Source organism: Oncorhynchus nerka, linkage group LG4 (assembly GCF_034236695.1).
Source record: "Oncorhynchus nerka isolate Pitt River linkage group LG4, Oner_Uvic_2.0, whole genome shotgun sequence".
Lineage (NCBI taxonomy): Eukaryota > Metazoa > Chordata > Actinopteri > Salmoniformes > Salmonidae > Oncorhynchus > Oncorhynchus nerka.
The window spans coordinates 49,029,293-49,046,304 of NC_088399.1; the positions used below are offsets into that span (position 1 = coordinate 49,029,293).

General features: G+C 43.8%; 1 protein-coding gene across 1 annotated transcript; it reads left to right on the forward strand.

The window, feature by feature from the left end:
• The first annotated feature begins 6,933 nt into the window (after positions 1-6,933).
• LOC115126857 (fructose-1,6-bisphosphatase 1-like) lies at positions 6,934-11,715 on the forward strand. The gene is made up of 7 exons (XM_029656497.2): positions 6,934-7,189; positions 8,044-8,206; positions 8,314-8,406; positions 8,631-8,771; positions 9,096-9,233; positions 9,512-9,631; positions 9,884-11,715. Exons 1-7 carry the CDS (start codon positions 7,020-7,022, stop codon positions 10,070-10,072), a joined length of 1,014 nt encoding a protein of 337 aa, XP_029512357.1. The 5' UTR covers positions 6,934-7,019; the 3' UTR covers positions 10,073-11,715.
• The last annotated feature ends 5,297 nt before the right edge of the window (positions 11,716-17,012 follow it).

Here is a 17,012-nt window from a genome sequence, read left to right on the forward strand (position 1 = left end):
GCCACGAATAGTCGGCAGAACCCAGAAGATGAGGCAGACACAGCAGTACTTGAGACGGTGTATTTAATGAAGTAAAAAGTGAAGTCCTTCAGGAAAACATGTAACTCCACAACCTCAAAAGGAATTCCACAAGAACAAAGGTAATCCTCCAAGACAAAAAAGGTAAATCCACAAGGTGGTAGGTATAGCACAAAAAGCCTCAAAAGATACTCAAAAATAAATAAACAAGAACAAAAAACAGAATTCCACAAGAGAGTCCACCGGGATCAACAAGAGTTCACAGAATACTAGGGCTGGGTGCTAACATACAAACACAGAGCAAAGAACTGAGGAAAACTAAGGGTTAAAATACAATCAGGGGAAACGAGGCACAGGTGCAAATAATAATGGGGATCAAGGGAAAACAAAAGGTCAAAAAGCACAATGGGGGCATCTAGTGACCAAAAACCGGAACAACCCTGGCCAAATCCTGACATGCCACCCGTTAGATAAAATATGGAACGGTTCCGTATTTCACTGAAAGAATAAACGTCTTGTTTTCGAGATGATAGTTTCCAGATTCGACCATAATAATGACCTACGGCTTGTATTTCTGTATGTTATTATGTTATAATTAAGTCTATGATTTGATAGAGCAGTCTGACTGAGCGGTGGTAGGCAGCAGCAAGCTCGTAAGCATTCATTCAAACAGCACTTTGGTGCGTTTGACAGCAGCTCTTCACAATGCTTCAAGCATTGAGCTGTTTATGACTTCAAGCCTATCAACTCCAGAGATTAGGCTGGTGTAACCGATGTGAAATGGCTAGCTAGTTAGCGGGGTGCGCGCTAATAGCGTTTCAAACGTCACTCGCTCTGAGACTTTGAATGGTTGTTTCCCTTGCTCTGCATGGGTAACGCTGCTTCGAGGGTGGCTGTTGTCGATGTGTTCCTGGTTCGAACCCAGGTAGGAGCGAGGAGAGGGACAGAAGCTATACTGTGACACTGGCAATACTAACGTGCCTATAAGAACATCCAATAGTCAATGGTTAATGAAATACAAATGGTATAGAGAGAAATAGTCCTATAATTCCTATAATAACTACAACCTAAAACTTCTTACCTGAGAATATTGAAGACTCATGTTAAAAGGAACCACCAGCTTTCATATGTTCTCATGTTCTGGGCAAGGAACGTTAGCTTTCTTACATGGCACATATGGCATTTTTACTTTCTTATCCAACACTTTGTTTTTGCATTATTTAAACCAAATTGAACATGTTTCATTATTTATTTGAGGCTAAATTGATTTTATTTATGTATTATATTAAGTTAAAATAAGTGTTCATTCAGTATTGTTGTAATTGTCATTATTACAAATAAAATTTTAAAATCGACAGATTAATCGGCATCGGCTTTTATTGGTCCTCTAATAATCGGTATCGGTATTGAAAAATCATTATCGGTCGACCTCTAGTATAAATACACAGGGGACAATGGGGAAGATGGGCAACACCTGGAGGGGGGTGGAGACAAGCACAATGACAGGTGAAACAGATCAGGGTGTGAAACTCACTGTAATTAGGTTAAACACTTTGGGCCCAATTCAGACTTAGGAAATTGACACCTTTCCTACACACTTCTCAGTAGTTCGTATTCAGACTTACCTTACACAGGTGCATAAACAGGTTTTGCAGGCATGGTTCCTTTGCGTGCGCTGAATAAATGTAATTAAACCGCTGAAAACCCTCCCACTGTGCCACCCAGGTTCGATTCCAGGCTGTATCACATCCAGCCGTGATTGGGAGTCCCATAGGGCTGCGCACAATCTGCCCAGCATCGTCCAGGTTTGGCCGGGGTAGGCCGTCAATTGTAAATAAGAATTTGTTCTTAAACACCATGGGACCACGCAGCCGTCATACCGCTCAGGAAGGAGACGTGTTCTGTCTCCTAGAGTTGAACGTACTTTGGTGCGAAAAGTGCAAATCAATCCCAGAACAACAGCAAAGGGCCTTGTGAAGATGCTGGAGGAAACAGGTACAAAAGTATCGATAGACACAGTAAAACGAGTCCTATAATTGACATAACCTGAAAGGCCGCTCAGCAAGGAAGAAGCCACTGCTCCAAAACCGCCATAAAAAAGCCAGACTACGGTTTGGAACTGCACACGGGGACAAATATCATACTTTTTGGAGAAATGTCCTCTGGTATGATGAAACAAAAATGGAACTGTTTGGCCATAATGACCATCATTTACATTTACATTTACATTTAAGTCATTTAGCAGACGCTCTTATCCAGAGCGACTTACAAATTGGTGCGTTCACCTTAAGACATCCAGTGGAACAGCCACTTTACAATAGTGCATCTAAATCTTTTAAGGGGGGAGAAGGATTACTTTATCCTTTATTCCTGAAAGAGGTGGGGTTTCAGGTGTCTCCGGAAGGTGGTGATTGACTCCGCTGTCCTGGCGTCGTGAGGGAGTTTGTTCCACCATTGGGGGGCCAGAGCAGCGAACAGTTTTGACTGGGCTGCGCGGGAACTGTACTTCCTCAGTGGTAGGGAGGCGAGCAGGCCAGAGGTGGATGAACGCAGTGCCCTTGTTTGGGTGTAGGGCCTGATCAGAGCCTGGAGGTACTGAGGTGCCGTTCCCCTCACAGCTCCGTAGGCAAGCACCATGGTCTTGTAGCGGATGCGAGCTTCAACTGGAAGCCAGTGGAGAGAGCGGAGGAGCGGGGTGACGTGAGAGAACTTGGAAGGTTGAACACCAGACGGGCTGCGGCGTTCTGGATGAGTTGTAGGGGTTTAATGGCACAGGCAGGGAGCCCAGCCAACAGCGAGTTGCAGTAATCCAGACGGGAGATGACAAGTGCCTGGATTAGGACCTGCGCTGCTTCCTGTGTGAGGCAGGGTCGTACTCTGCGGATGTTGTAGAGCATGAACCTACAAGAACGGGCCACCGCCTTGATGTTAGTTGAGAACGACAGGGTGTTGTCCAGGATCACGCCAAGGTTCTTAGCGCTCTGGGAGGAGGACACAATGGAGTTGTCAACCGTGATGGCGAGATCATGGAATGGGCAGTCCTTCCCGGGAGGAAGAGCAGCTCCGTCTTGCCGAGGTTCAGCTTGAGGTGGTGATCCGTCATCCACACTGATATGTCTGCCAGACATGCAGAGATGCGATTCGCCACCTGGTCATCAGAAGGGGGAAAGGAGAAGATTAATTGTGTGTCGTCTGCATAGCAATGATAGGAGAGACCATGTGAGGTTATGACAGAGCCAAGTGACTTGGTGTATAGCGAGAATAGGAGAGGGCCTAGAACAGAGCCCTGGGGGACGCCAGTGGTGAGAGCGCGTGGTGAGGAGACAGATTCTCGCCACGCCACCTGGTAGGAGCGACCTGTCAGGTAGGACGCAATCCAAGCGTGGGCCGCGCCGGAGATGCCCAACTCGGAGAGGCTGGAGAGGAGGATCTGATGGTTCACAGTATCGAAGGCAGCCGATAGGTCTAGAAGGATGAGAGCAGAGGAGAGAGAGTTAGCTTTAGCAGTGCGGAGGGCCTCCGTGATACAGAGAAGAGCAGTCTCAGTTGAATGACTAGTCTTGAAACCTGACTGATTTGGATCAAGAAGGTCATTCTGAGAGAGATAGCGGGAGAGCTGGCCAAGGACGGCACGTTCGAGAGTTTTGGAGAGAAAAGAAAGAAGGGTGGTCTGTAGTTGTTGACATCGGAGGGATCGAGTGTAGTTTTTTTCAGAAGGGGTGCAACTCTCGCTCTCTTGAAGACAGAAGGGACGTAGCCAGCGGTCAGGGATGAGTTGATGAGCGAGGTGAGGTAAGGGAGAAGGTCTCCGGAAATGGAGAAGAGAGGAGGGAATAGGGTCAAGCGGGCAGGTTGTTGGGCGGCCGGCCGTCACAAGACGCGAGATTTCATCTGGAGAGAGAGGGGAGAAAGAGGTCAGAGCACAGGGTAGGGCAGTGTGAGCAGAACCAGCGGTGTCGTTTGACTTAGCAAACGAGGATCGGATGTCGTCGACCTTCTTTAGAAGAAAAATATCAATTAGAAAATCATCATGTTTGTAGAGAAAAGGTGGAGACTTGCAAACCGAAGAACACCATCCCAACCGCGAAGCACAGGGGGTGGCAGCATCATGTTGTGGGGGTGCTTTGCTGCAGGGGGGACTGGTGCACTTCACAAAATAGATGGCATCATGAGGGAGGAAAGTTACGTGGAAATATTGAAGCAACATCTCAAGACATCAGTCAAGAAGTTAGAACTTGGTCGCAAATAGTTCTTCCAAATGGACAATTACCCCAAGCATACTTCCAAAGTTGTGGCAAAATGGCTTAAGGACAACAAATTAAAGGTATTGGAGTGGCCATCACAAAGCCCTGACCTCAATCCCATAGAAAATGCGTGGGCAGAACTGAAAAAGCGTGTGCGAGCAAGGAGGCCTACAAACCTGACTCAGTTACACCAGCTCTGTCAGGAGGAATGGGCCAAAATTCACCCAACTTATTGTGAGAAGATTGTGGAAGGCTACACAAAATGATTGACCCAAGTTAAACAATTTAAAGGCAACGTTACCAAATACTAATTGAGTATGTAAACTTCTGACCCACTGGGAAAGTGATGAAAGAAATTAAACCTGAAATAAATAATTCTCTCTACTATTATTCTGAAGTTTCACATTCTTAAAATAAAGTGGTGATCCTAACTGACCTAAGACAGGGTTTTTTACTAGGATTAAATGTCAGGAATTGTGAAAAACTGAGTTTAAATGTACTTGGCTGAGGTGTATGTAAACTTCCGACTTCAACTGTAGGTATTGGTCTTTAAGCCGAAAAAGGAAATTCACATGAGCACCACAATGCCTACTCCACCTATGCTCTTCCAAGGTTTTCCAGCACTATTATACTATTTCCAGTCTATTGTACTTCAAACAATGTGTATGCAGGTTGCTTAGGATTCAAACATTCTCAAATAACCTAATTCATACACTTAGAGAAGGTACTCCCACAATAATGTGATTTGTACCGCATACATTTTAAAGTATTGGATTCTTCACACAACACACTAATCCCTGCCTGTATTTCCGTAAACCTTTTTATTTAGCAATACGTCATTGAGGGGGGGAAAAAATCATAACATATTGTTCGGTCAGTAGGTGCCCAACATATCAAGTAGGAGCCCAACATTCTGACCTTAAAAAACTACTCAGTAACTATTCAGTAAAGTGAAAATAATAGATGAACTTTATATAATTTACATTTTTTCTCATTCCATCACTGCTGCTCTTACAATCTTACTCTTGCTGTAGCCTTATAAGCCTTTTAGATAAGACTCAAAACCATGTAAGAATACATTTCTTACATTTTAGTAGACACTCTTATCCAGAGCAACTAGGGTTAAGTGCTTTGCTCAAGGGCACATGAACAGATTTTTCACCTAGTCAGCTTGAGGAATTGAACCAGCAACCTTTTGGTTCATGGCCCAACATGCTTAACCACTAGGCTACTTGCCACTCTTTCAATTATTCTGAAGGCTCTATCAAAAAACTGAAGAAGCAACCCAAAGCAAGTTTAAAAACAGTTCAGATATGCCCCTAGAATCTGGCCTTTGATTCTTGCAAACCATTGGCTCTCAGTGGTCACCTGTGGCCTCATTTCAAAGTTCAAAGTTTAAATCAGCATCTTGTTGTGAAACCCCCGTCAGACATTTTGTCCAAAGTTGCGTAACAAAATCATGTAAACCCGGCCCAATGAACTCCTCTTACCTAACTGTGTTCGTCATTAGCTTTTGTCATTGTTTTTGCACACAATGTTTGCATAAAATGGCATCCTATTTCCTATATAGTCCACTATTTTTGACCAGGCCCATAGGGATCTGGTCAAAAGTAATGCACTATGTAGGGATTAGGGTGTCATTTCAGACACACAAAAAGCCATCTTTAAAGTAGAGCAACAAACAGAACCCAATGGATTGAACTATGAACTGCACTTTAGACTCAGCTATTCTCAGGAACATGTACATAAAGCATGCTTACCTTAAAGGGCTGATAGCCAGAAGCTCATAAAAGAGTTAAAAGAACATGCATTTATTAGTGTTCATGATAATCTAGGCTGTTAAACCAATGTGCTGACCGCTATGTAATTTGACCACAACAGATTTCACAAATTGATTTATTTTTTGAAATAAGTGTAGCCTGCCATGCATTGAAAAAACATGTTGTAGTGGTCTTTATGGGAGATGCTATCACCTTTCCATTTTTTGGCTACATGATTTAGCAACTGGTTTCTCTCTGATCTCTGGTATCTTTCATTCCTTGTCAGACTGATTTCCCGACACTAAAGGACATATAAGAGACCACCAGAGATTCTAAATATCTAAAACCAGCTGCAGAATCGTTTGTCACATAACTCATCATCCTTGTTTTTTTTGTTTTTTTTAAAGTATTTGTTACTTCAACGGCCTACAGACTAGTACATGTTCACACATTATTACATTTCATGGTTTGCACTAAATGTAGTTCTCTCATTCAAAATGAATAGTGATCTAACTGCACACTATCTGCATTCTCTGTGTAATCTATTTATTTGTAAGGCACCCAAAGATGTCCTACATATCATGCGGAGCGGCAGACGTTTTGGGGACAGTGCTTTTCAAAACTAGTTTAGGGCCTTCAGTCTGGTTCCATTTCAGCCGGCACCACTTACCAGTCCTTTCAGATCTGTGAAATCACAGAAACGGGTAAGAGTGAGGGGGGTAAAGTAACTGGTTGGAACCGGGCCAACATCACTGGAGAATTTGTGAGAACCTGTTTATTATCTGTGAACTTTGCCCCCACTAACCTGCTCAGCCACATGTGTTCTCAACCTCATCCCTCCCTTTGAAAGGCCAACTGTGATTGGTTCAAACAACTGCACACCCCGCCTCTCCCGCACTCTCGGCTCTTTAGTTATATTTGAACTTTAGGGTGATACGTTGAGGAACTCACCTGTCCTCGTCCCCTCTCAAGAACCTGTACAGCCTTCTAAATCGCCATGTCTGACCGGGGCTCATTCGACACTAATGTCGTTACCCTCACGAGATTCGTGCTGGAGGAGGGAAGGAAGGCGAAGGGAACGGGAGAACTGACAACCCTCCTCAACTCCATCTGCACAGCTGTCAAAGCCATCTCCACTGCCGTCAGGAAAGCTGGGATTGCCAACCTGTAAGTGTTGCTGCATGCAACAAGTGATAGTGTCAGTGGTTGTGTTCGTTCGTAGTCTAAATGCCACATTTATCAACTGAGCGGGGGAGGACGATAAGTAAGCATTTCACTGTTAGTCCACATGTGACGAATACAATTCCATTTGAAGTATTTCATAACTGATCAACAGTGATTTTGCTGTATTTGTGAGTTACTTCAACAGACCATGCACCGGGGCAGAGAGACTAAAATAAAATATTGACATTGTCCATCTAATCTGTTGGCCCTAATACCGTTGTCAACCTCGACTCAGGTCAATGTCCACACGAAATGTTGTTGTTTTCATGCAAGCCAAGGCTATTGGAATAAGGTAGGCTACTCACAATTCATGCATGATTTTCCTCGTGAGACATGCCTATTGTCTTCATTAGGAGGAAGTAGAGACTATATAGAGACTGCATTCCACACAGACACAAAGCAGTGGCCTCTTCCGGTATATATATATATATATATATATATAACCTCTTTATTGTTATTTAATTGTAATTTTTATTTTAATTTATTTGGTAAATCTCTTATTAACTCAATTTCTTGAACTGCATTGTTGGTTAAGATCTTGTAAGTAGGCATTTTACGGTAAGGTCTACTATACCTGTTGTATTTGGGGGCATGTGACAAATAAAAATGTGATTTGATTATATAAATACACTACGCCCTGTCCTTGCCCCTCCCTTCCTCCCCTCAACTGTATGACAGAGATGGGCCTAGTGATGTTACTGCTCTCACATGTCTGCCCCCTGTTCCTCTCTCACTGCCCTCGCCCTCTCTCCTTCTCTCCCTCACCTGTCCATCTCTCCCTCTGTTCCTCCCTCCAGCTATGGCATTGCTGGGAGCACCAACGTGACAGGTGACCAGGTAAAGAAGCTAGATGTTCTGTCCAACGACCTGGTCATCAACATGATTAAGTCCTCCTTCACCTCCTGTGTCCTGGTGTCAGAGGAGGACGAGAGGGCCCTCATCGTGGAACCAGAAAAACAGGTTTGTGTGGAGGGACAGGGGAGTGCATGTGTGTGTGTGGCCCAGATTGAAGTTGGGATCTTCTTGTGACGGACATTGTGACAATGTCCTTTTTATTTCTCTCGCAGGGAAAATATATTGTGTGCTTCGACCCACTTGATGGCTCGTCAAACATTGACTGTCTTGTATCAATTGGAACAATTTTTGCCATCTACAGAAAGGTTTGTGTTTGTTTGGTTTCTGGTGGTTTTTCTATGATTCCTCTATGGCCCACACATACATTCTGTTTTAGCCTCAGACATTTTCTAACATTCCAGACATTGTTTCATTCTCAGACACGTTGTTTGTCTCAGTCACACCATAGTGCCAATTTCTACTGTAGTTAGGCTGTTTCACTGTTCTTCTGTTATTTTTGGTAATAACTATCCTCATGTTTGTCTCCCAGACGACAGACGATGAGCCCAATGAGAAGGACGCACTGCAGTCTGGACGTCACATTGTTGCCGCCGGTTACGCCCTCTACGGCAGTGCCACCATGATGGTACTCTCTACAGGACAAGGGGTCAACTGCTTCATGCTGGACCCTGTAAGTTCCAAATCCAAATTAAAGGACAAGTTTACCCAAAATCCAGAAACTCCCAAATGATTCCATACATTGAAACTAGTTCAGTGGGGTTTGCCCTCTCCCCCTCTCTGTCCCAGGAATGCTGAACTGAGACCACTTCACTGAACGAGTTTCAATGTATGGAATCAGTTGGGAGTTTCTGGATTTTGGGTCACCTTTAATGTTTAAAAGTGCATTCTAAAATAGCAACACACTACAGTAAAACAGCAATAAAAGAACATGAAAACACAAATGTCCCTGAAGTTGCTCAGTCATTGCTGCTCAGTCCTTGCTCCGTCTGTTTAGTCCATCGGGGAGTTCATCCTAACAGACAAGGATGTGAAGATCAAGAAGAGAGGAAAGATCTACAGTCTAAACGAAGGCTATGCTCAGCACTTCTACCCAGACGTCACAGAGTACCTGAAGAAAAAGAAATACCCAGAGGTAATTCATTAACTATAAACCTGAAAGGACCTGAAAGTTTTACACTGTAATTCTGAACCATTAACTCTTTGGGTACTATTAAGTGACCGATAAAATGACTGAAATATGCCTGATATGTCTTACCTACTTTTTAAATGCCCCTGTTGTAAGTCGCACTAAAAAAAAGAGCGTTGGCTAAATAAAGAAAATATAAAATGACAGAATATCTGTGACTAAAACTGAAGTGTTTACTTCAGTTATTAAATGATCTCTAACTTTATATTGCTTTTTGTTTCCAGGATGGCAGTGCCCCCTATGGTGGGCGTTATGTTGGCTCCATGGTGGCTGATGTGCACAGGACTCTGGTGTACGGAGGCATCTTCTTATACCCTGCCAATGTCAAGAGCCCCAAGGGCAAGGTGAATCAGGCAGAGCGCTTCAGTTCATATAAATGAATATCTACTCTAAAAAAATATATACTAAACTTTATTATTATTATTATTTTTTATTTTTTACATACAAGTGACCAAAAGAGGGCTGACTGTGTCCAAGAGAGATGGGCAATGTAACGATCAATGAGACAAGTTTATTCAAGTGTAGGATGAACGAGGCCTTTTCTCAGTACATTGACGTGACTAACCATTGTCTCTCTTCCACCCCACCCTGTGTAGCTGAGGCTGCTGTACGAGTGCAACCCCATGTCGTTTATCATCGAGCAGGCTGGAGGCATGGCCACCACGGGAGAGATGAACGTGCTGGACATCCAGCCAGAGAACATCCACCAGCGAGTTCCTGTGGTCCTGGGCTCCCCTGAAGACGTCCAGGAGTACATCGCCATCTACAAGAAGACACGCATGTGAGGCTGCGCTGGAGCCTTCTCTGGATCCATCATGACCTGCTTGTCCACGAGGATCGACCTTTGACCCTGACCATAAGCTAGTAATCTTTGCATCATATGGATGGAGCTGTGGATATACAGTACAAGTCAAACGTTTGGACACCTACTCATTCAAGTGTTTATCTAGATTTTTTTCTTCTATTTTCTACATTGAATAATAGTGAAGATGTCAAAACTATGAAATAACAAATATGGAATCATGTAGTAACCAAAAAAGAGTGAAACCAATCAAAATATTTTTTTTAATTCTTCAAAGTAGCCACCCTTTGCCTTGATGACAGCTTTGCACACTCTTGGCATTCTCTCAACCAGCTTCACCTGGAATGCTTTACCAACAATCTTGAAGGAGTTCCCACATATGCTGGCCACTTGTTGGCCGCTTTTCCTTCATTCTGCAGTCCAACTCATCCCAAACCATCTCAATTGGGTTGAGGTTGGGTGATTGTGGAGGCCAGATCATCTGATGCAGCACTCCATCACTCTCCTTGGTCAAATAGCCCTTACACAGCCTGGAGGTGTGTTTTGGGTCATTGTCCTGTTGAAAGCAAATGATAGTCCCACTAAGCACAAACCAGATGGGATGGTGTATCACTCTCGAATGCTGTGGTAGCCAAGTTGTTTAAGTGTACCTCTAAATAAATCACTGACAGTGTCACCACTAAAACACCATCACACCTCCTCCCCCATGCTTCACGGTGGAAACTACACACGCAGAGATAATTCATTCAACTACTCTGCGTCTCACAAAGACAAGGCGGTTGAAACCAAAAATCAGGACTCATCAGAACAAAGGACAGATTCCCACCTGTCTAATGTCCATTGCTTGTTTTTTTTTTTTTTGGTCCAAGCAAATCTCAAATCTCTTCTTCTTATTGGTGTCCTTTAGTAGTGGTTTCTTTGCAGCAATTAGACCATGAAGGCCTGATTCACACTGTCCTCTGAACCGTTGATGTTGAGATGTGTCTGTTCCTTGAACTCTGTGAAGCATTTATTTGGGCTGCAGTCTGAGGTGCAGTTAACTCTAAGGAACTTATACTCTGCAGCAGAGGTAACTCTGGGTCTTCCTTTCCTGTGGCGGTCCTCATGAGAGCCAGTTTCATCATAGTGCTTGATGACTTTTTGCGACTGCACTTGAAGAAACTTTAAAAGTTCTTGAAATTTTCCTGATTGACTGACCTTCATGTCTTAAAGTAATGATGGGCTGTTTCTCTTTGCTTATTTGAGATGTTCTTGACATAATATGGACTTGGTCTTTTATCAAATAGGGCTACCTTCTGTATACCTTGTCGCAACACAACCGATTGGCTCAAATGCATTAAGAAGGAAATAAATTCCAAAAATTAACTTTTTACAAGGCAGACCTGTTAATTGAAATGCATTCCAGGTGACTCTCATGTTGCTGGTTGAGAGAATGCCAAGAGTTTGCAAAGTTGTCATCAAGGCAAAGGGTGGCTACTTTGAAGAACCTGAAATATAAAATATATTTTGATTAGTTGAGTACTTTCTTGTTTGTTATTTCATAGTTTTGATGACTTCACTATTCTACAATGTAGAAAATAGTAAAAATAAAGTTAAACCCTAGAATGAGTAGGGTGTGTCAACCTTTGACTGGTACTGTATTTATTTAATGGAATATATCATACCCAGTTGTTTAGAAGTTGAGGTGATTTGTTGATTAGATAATCAGTGCAGTGCTTTCCTACAGCTGATCCTTGTGAACAAGCAGAGTAGTATTTTATCTCCACAGATCTGACCAACCAGGTCTGGGACCAAAGACACTGGAGGGGGAAAAAGTATAGGGGGAGTCAGTCAGTCAGATCCTAGGGTTTATCTCAGTATTCTGAAGTGGCTTTTGCTTCTCTTTTCCTCTCCTTCTACTTTCATCTGACAAGGTCGGAGATGGGTGAGAGAGGGGAGGCAGCCTGTTTAAATTATTAAGACACATCCCACGTGTCTTACAGTGAACCAGGATTCATTTGGATCACTAAACTGAGGGACCAACCCCCTCATAGACCAAATATAACCTCAGTCTCCAACTCCTAATGGAGGGTTGTTGTGTCATTTGCACTGGTTGACCTGAAGGATGTTTTGAATAAAACCCTATGTACAAATCCCTCCGCTTGTTGTCCATGTCGTGTTTCTAACTCACCAGCAGGGGGTGGTGTTACTCCTTCAGTGGCCTAGCTCAATACAGTGTGTCAAACCATGAGAAACGTTTATTAGTGTTATTTAGATGGAAGAGGTGAGCTAAATGCGCTATAGCTTTCACTTACCGGTTCACTTCCATTCTCACGGTCTCTGCTGGCTGTTTGAGATGCTTAGAAGCCACATTGATCGTAGGGTGAGCATCCACTTTTAGAAGCAACTTCTTGCTGATGCCCTCTTTCCATTGTTGATAGCCGTGGAAGTTTTCAGGGTTGAAATGTGCCCCGCAGATTGATGAGTAGATGCCCAATTTTCCCGCCTCATTCTTCCAAATGTATCACACTTTTTACGAAGTTTTTCATTCATCGTGTGACTCTGACTGCGGGGCGTTGTGGAACTGTTTCCAAATATTTGAAAAGGCATTATAACAGTTGATTTAAGAGTTAGTCATTTGGGTATGTTTTCTAAGTTACTAATATACTGTATGTGTTTCTGGCATTGAGAAATATTGGTTCTACACTGCTATTAAGCCTCCTGCTTTGGGCTGGATGTGTCAATGTGTAGATCATACATGCATAATCTATGATCAGAATTACTGTTTTACCTCAATTAGCCACAAAGCCCCTAGTTTGAAAGCAACTGTTTTTCTGGAAGCAGTGCTGCACCATTTCCCCTGCATGTTCCCCCACATGGGACAGCCACCTAGCAATTTGAGTTCTAGCCAATGAGCTTCAGCCCCTCGCCATTTGAGTGACAGCTAGCAAGATTTTTTAAATGTACTTTTATTTCACCTTTATTTAACCAGGTAGGCTAGTTGAGAACAAGTTCTCATTTGCAACTGCGACCTGGCCAAGATAAAGCATAGCAATTTGACACATACAACAACACACATGGAATAAACAAAACATACAGTCAATAATACAGTAGAAAAAAAATAAAACAAAAAGTCTATATACAGTGAGTGCAAATGAGGTAAGATAAGGGAGTTAAGGCAATAAATAGGCCATGGTGGCGAAGTAATTACAATATAGCAATTAAACACTGGAATGGTAGATGTGCAGAAGATGAATGTGCAAGTAGAGATACTGGGGTGCAACGGAGCAAGATAAATAAATAAATACAGTATGGGGATGAGGTAGATAGATGGGCTGTTTACAGATGGGCTATGTACAGGTGCAGTAATCTATGAGCTGCTCTGACAGCTGGTGCTTTAAGCTAGTGAGGGAGATATGAGTCTCCAGCTTCAGTAATTTTTGAAGTTGGTTCCAGTCATTGGCAGCAGAGAACTGGAAGGAACGGCAACCAAAGGAGGAATTGGCTTTGGGGGTGACCAGTGAGATATACCTGCTGGAGTGTGTGCTACAAGTGGGTGCTGCTATGGTGACCAGTGAGCTGAGATAAGGCGGGGTTTTACCTAGCAGAGACTTGTAGATAACTTGTAGCCAGTGGGTTTTGGCGACGAGTATGAAGCAAGGGCCAAACAACGAGAGCGTACAGGTCGCAGTGGTGGGTAGTGTATGGGGCATTGGTGGCAAAATGGATGGCACTGTGATAGACTGCATCCAATTTGTTGAGTATAGTGTTGGAAGCTATTTTATAGATGACATCGCCGAAGTCGAAGATCGGTAGGGTGGTCAGTACGAGGGTATGTTTGGCAGCATGAGTGAAGGATGCTTTGTTGCGATATAGGAAGCCGATTCTTGATTGAATTTTGGATTGGAGATGCTTAATGTGAGTCTGGAAGGAGAGTTTACTGTCTAACCAGAAACCTAGGTATTTGTAGTTGTCCACCTATTCTAAATCACAGCCGTCCAGAGTAGTGATGCTAGATGGGCGGGCAGGGGCGGGCAGTGATCGATTGAATAGCATGCATTTAGTTTTACTTGCATTTAAGAGCAGTTGGAGGCCACGGAAGGAGAGTTGTATGGCATTGGAGCTCATCTGGAGGTTAGTCAACACAGTGTCCAAGAGGGGCCAGAAGTATACAGAATGGTGTCGTCTGCATAGAGATGGATCAGAGAATCGCCAACAGCAAGAGCGACATCATTGATGTATACAGAGAAGAGAGTCGGCCCTAGAATTGAACCCTGTGGCACCCCATAGAGACTGCCAGAGGTCCGGACAACAGGCTCTCCGATTTGACACACTGAACTCTATCAGAGAAGTAGTTAGTAAACCAGACGAGGCAGTCATTTGAGAAATCAAGGCTGTCGAGTCTGCCTATAAGAATGTGGTGAATGACAGAGTCGAAAGCCTTGGCCAGGTCGATGAATAGGGCTGCACAGTACTGTCTCTTATTGATGGCGGGTATGATATCGTTTAGGACCTTGTGCGTGGCTGAGGTGCACCCCTGACCAGCTCAGAAACCAGATTGCATAGCGGAGAAGATACGGTGGGACTCGAAATGGTCAGTAATCTGTTTGTTAACTTGGCTTTCGAAGACCTCAGAAAGACAGGGTAGGATAGATATAGGTCTGTAGCAATTTGGGTCTAGAGTGTCATCCCCTTTGAAGAGGGGAATGACCACAGCAGCTTTCCAATCTTTGGGAATCTCAGATGATTTGAAAGAGAGGTTGAACAGGCTAGTAATAGGGGTTGCAACAATTTTGGCAGATAATTTTGGAAAGAGAGGGTCCAGATTGTCTAGCCCGGCTGATTTGTAGGGGTCCAGATTTTGCAGCTCTTTCAGAACATCAGCTGTCTGGATTTGGGTGAAGGAGAAATTGTGGAGGCTTGGGCGGGTTGCTGTGGAGGGTACCAGGCAGTTGACCGGGGTAGGGGTAGCCAGGTGGAAAGCATGGCCAGCCGTAGAGAAATGCTTATTGAAATTCTCAATTATAGTGGATTTATCGGTGGTAACAATGGCCTCAGAGCAGTAGGCAGCTGGGAGGAGGTGCTCTTATTTTCCATGGACTTTACAGTGTCCCAGAATGTTTTTGAGTTTGTACTACAGGATGCAAATTTCTGTTTGAAAAATCTAGCCTTAGCTTTCCTAACTGCCTGTGTATATTTGTTCCTAACTTCCCTGAAAATGTGCATATCACTGGGGCTATTCGATGCTAATGCAGAATGCCACAGGATGTTTTTGTGCTGGTCAAGGGCAGACAGGTCAGGAGTGAACCAAGGACCATATCTATTCCTGGTTCTACATTTTTTTGAATGAGGCATGCCTGTTTAAGATGGTGAGGAAGGCACTTTTAAAGAATAACCAGGCATCGTCTACTGACAAGATGAGGTCAATGTCATTCCAGGATACCCCGGCCAGGTCGATTAGAAAGGCCTGCTCACAGAAGTGTTTTAGGGAGCGTTTGACAGTGATGAGAGGTGGTCGTTTGATCGCAGACTCATTACGGATACAGGCTATGAGACAGTGAACGCTAAGATCTTGATTGAAAACAGCATAGGTCTATTAGTTCGTTAGAATGATATCTATGAGGGTGCCTGTGTTTACGGATTTGGGGTTGTACCTGGTTCATTGATAATTTATGTGAGATTGAGGGCATCAAGCTTAGATTGTAGGATAGCGTGTTAAGCATGTCCCAGTTTAGGTCACCAAGTAGGACGAGCTCAGAAGATAGATACAGGCAATCAATTCACATATGGTGTCGAGGGCACAGCTGGGGGCAGAGGGTGGTCTATAGCAAGCGACAACGGTGAGAGACTTGTTTCTGGAAAGGTTAATTTTTAGAAGTAGAAGCTCGAATTGTTTAAGTACAGACCTGGATAGTAAGACAGACCTCTGCAGGTTATCTTTGCAGTAGATTGCAACACTGCCCCCTTTGGCAATTCTATCTTGGTGGAAAATTGTATAGTTAGGGATGGAGATTTAAGGGGTTTTGGTGGTTTTCCTAAGACAGGATTCAGACACGGCAAAGACATCCGGGTTGGCAGAGTGTGCTAAAACAGTGAGTAAAACAAACTTAGGGAGTAGGCTTCTAATGTCAACATGCATGAAAACCAAGGCTTTTACAGTTACAGAAGTTAACAAATGAGAGCACCTGGGGAGTGGGAGTGGAGCTAGGCACTGCAGGACCTGGATTAACCTCTACATCACCAGAGGAACAGAGGAGAAGTAAGATAAGGGTACGGCTAAAGGCTATACGAACTGGCTGTCTAGCACGTTCAGAACAGAGTGTAAAAGGAGCAGGTTTCTGAGCATGATAGCATAGATTCAAGGCATAGTGTACAGACAAAGGTAAGGTAGGATGTGAGTACATTGGATATAAACCTAGGCATTGAGTAATGATGAGAGAGATATAGTCTCTAGAGACGTTTAAACCAGGTGATGTCATCGCATATGTAGGAGGTGGAACAACATGGTTGGTTAAGGCATATTGAGCAGGGCTAGAAGCTCTACAGTGAAATAAGACAGTAATCACTAACCAGGACAGGATGAGGCATATTGATAATAGAGAGAGGCATGCGTAGCCAAGTGATCATATGGGTCCAGTGAGTGGTTGGGCTGGCTGGTGACACAGCGATTCAGACAGTTAGCAGGCCGAGGCTAACAAGGTAGCAGTTAGTAGGCCGGAGCTAACAAGCTAGCAGTTAGCAGACCAGGGTTAGCAAGAAAGCAATTAGCAGACCGGAGCTAGCAAGCTAGCAGTTTGCAGACCGGAGCTAGCAAGCTAGCAGTTAGCAGACCGGGGCTATCAAGTTAGCAGAAGGGCCGTTGGGGGACGGCGTGATGGAGGAAAGTCTGTTTTTGCCTCCTCGTGCGGTGATGCCGATAGACCAGTTGTGGATTAGTAGGGTTC

Bases quoted from the DNA above. Each gene is read 5' to 3' on its own strand.
- LOC115126857 (XM_029656497.2), top strand. From the start codon at position 7,020: ATGTCTGACCGGGGCTCATTCGACACTAATGTCGTTACCCTCACGAGA. The intron at 8,407-8,630 runs GTTTGTGTTTGT...TTTGTCTCCCAG, and splicing joins TTTTTGCCATCTACAGAAAG to ACGACAGACGATGAGCCCAA. The intron at 9,234-9,511 runs GTAATTCATTAA...TTTTGTTTCCAG, and splicing joins AGAAAAAGAAATACCCAGAG to GATGGCAGTGCCCCCTATGG.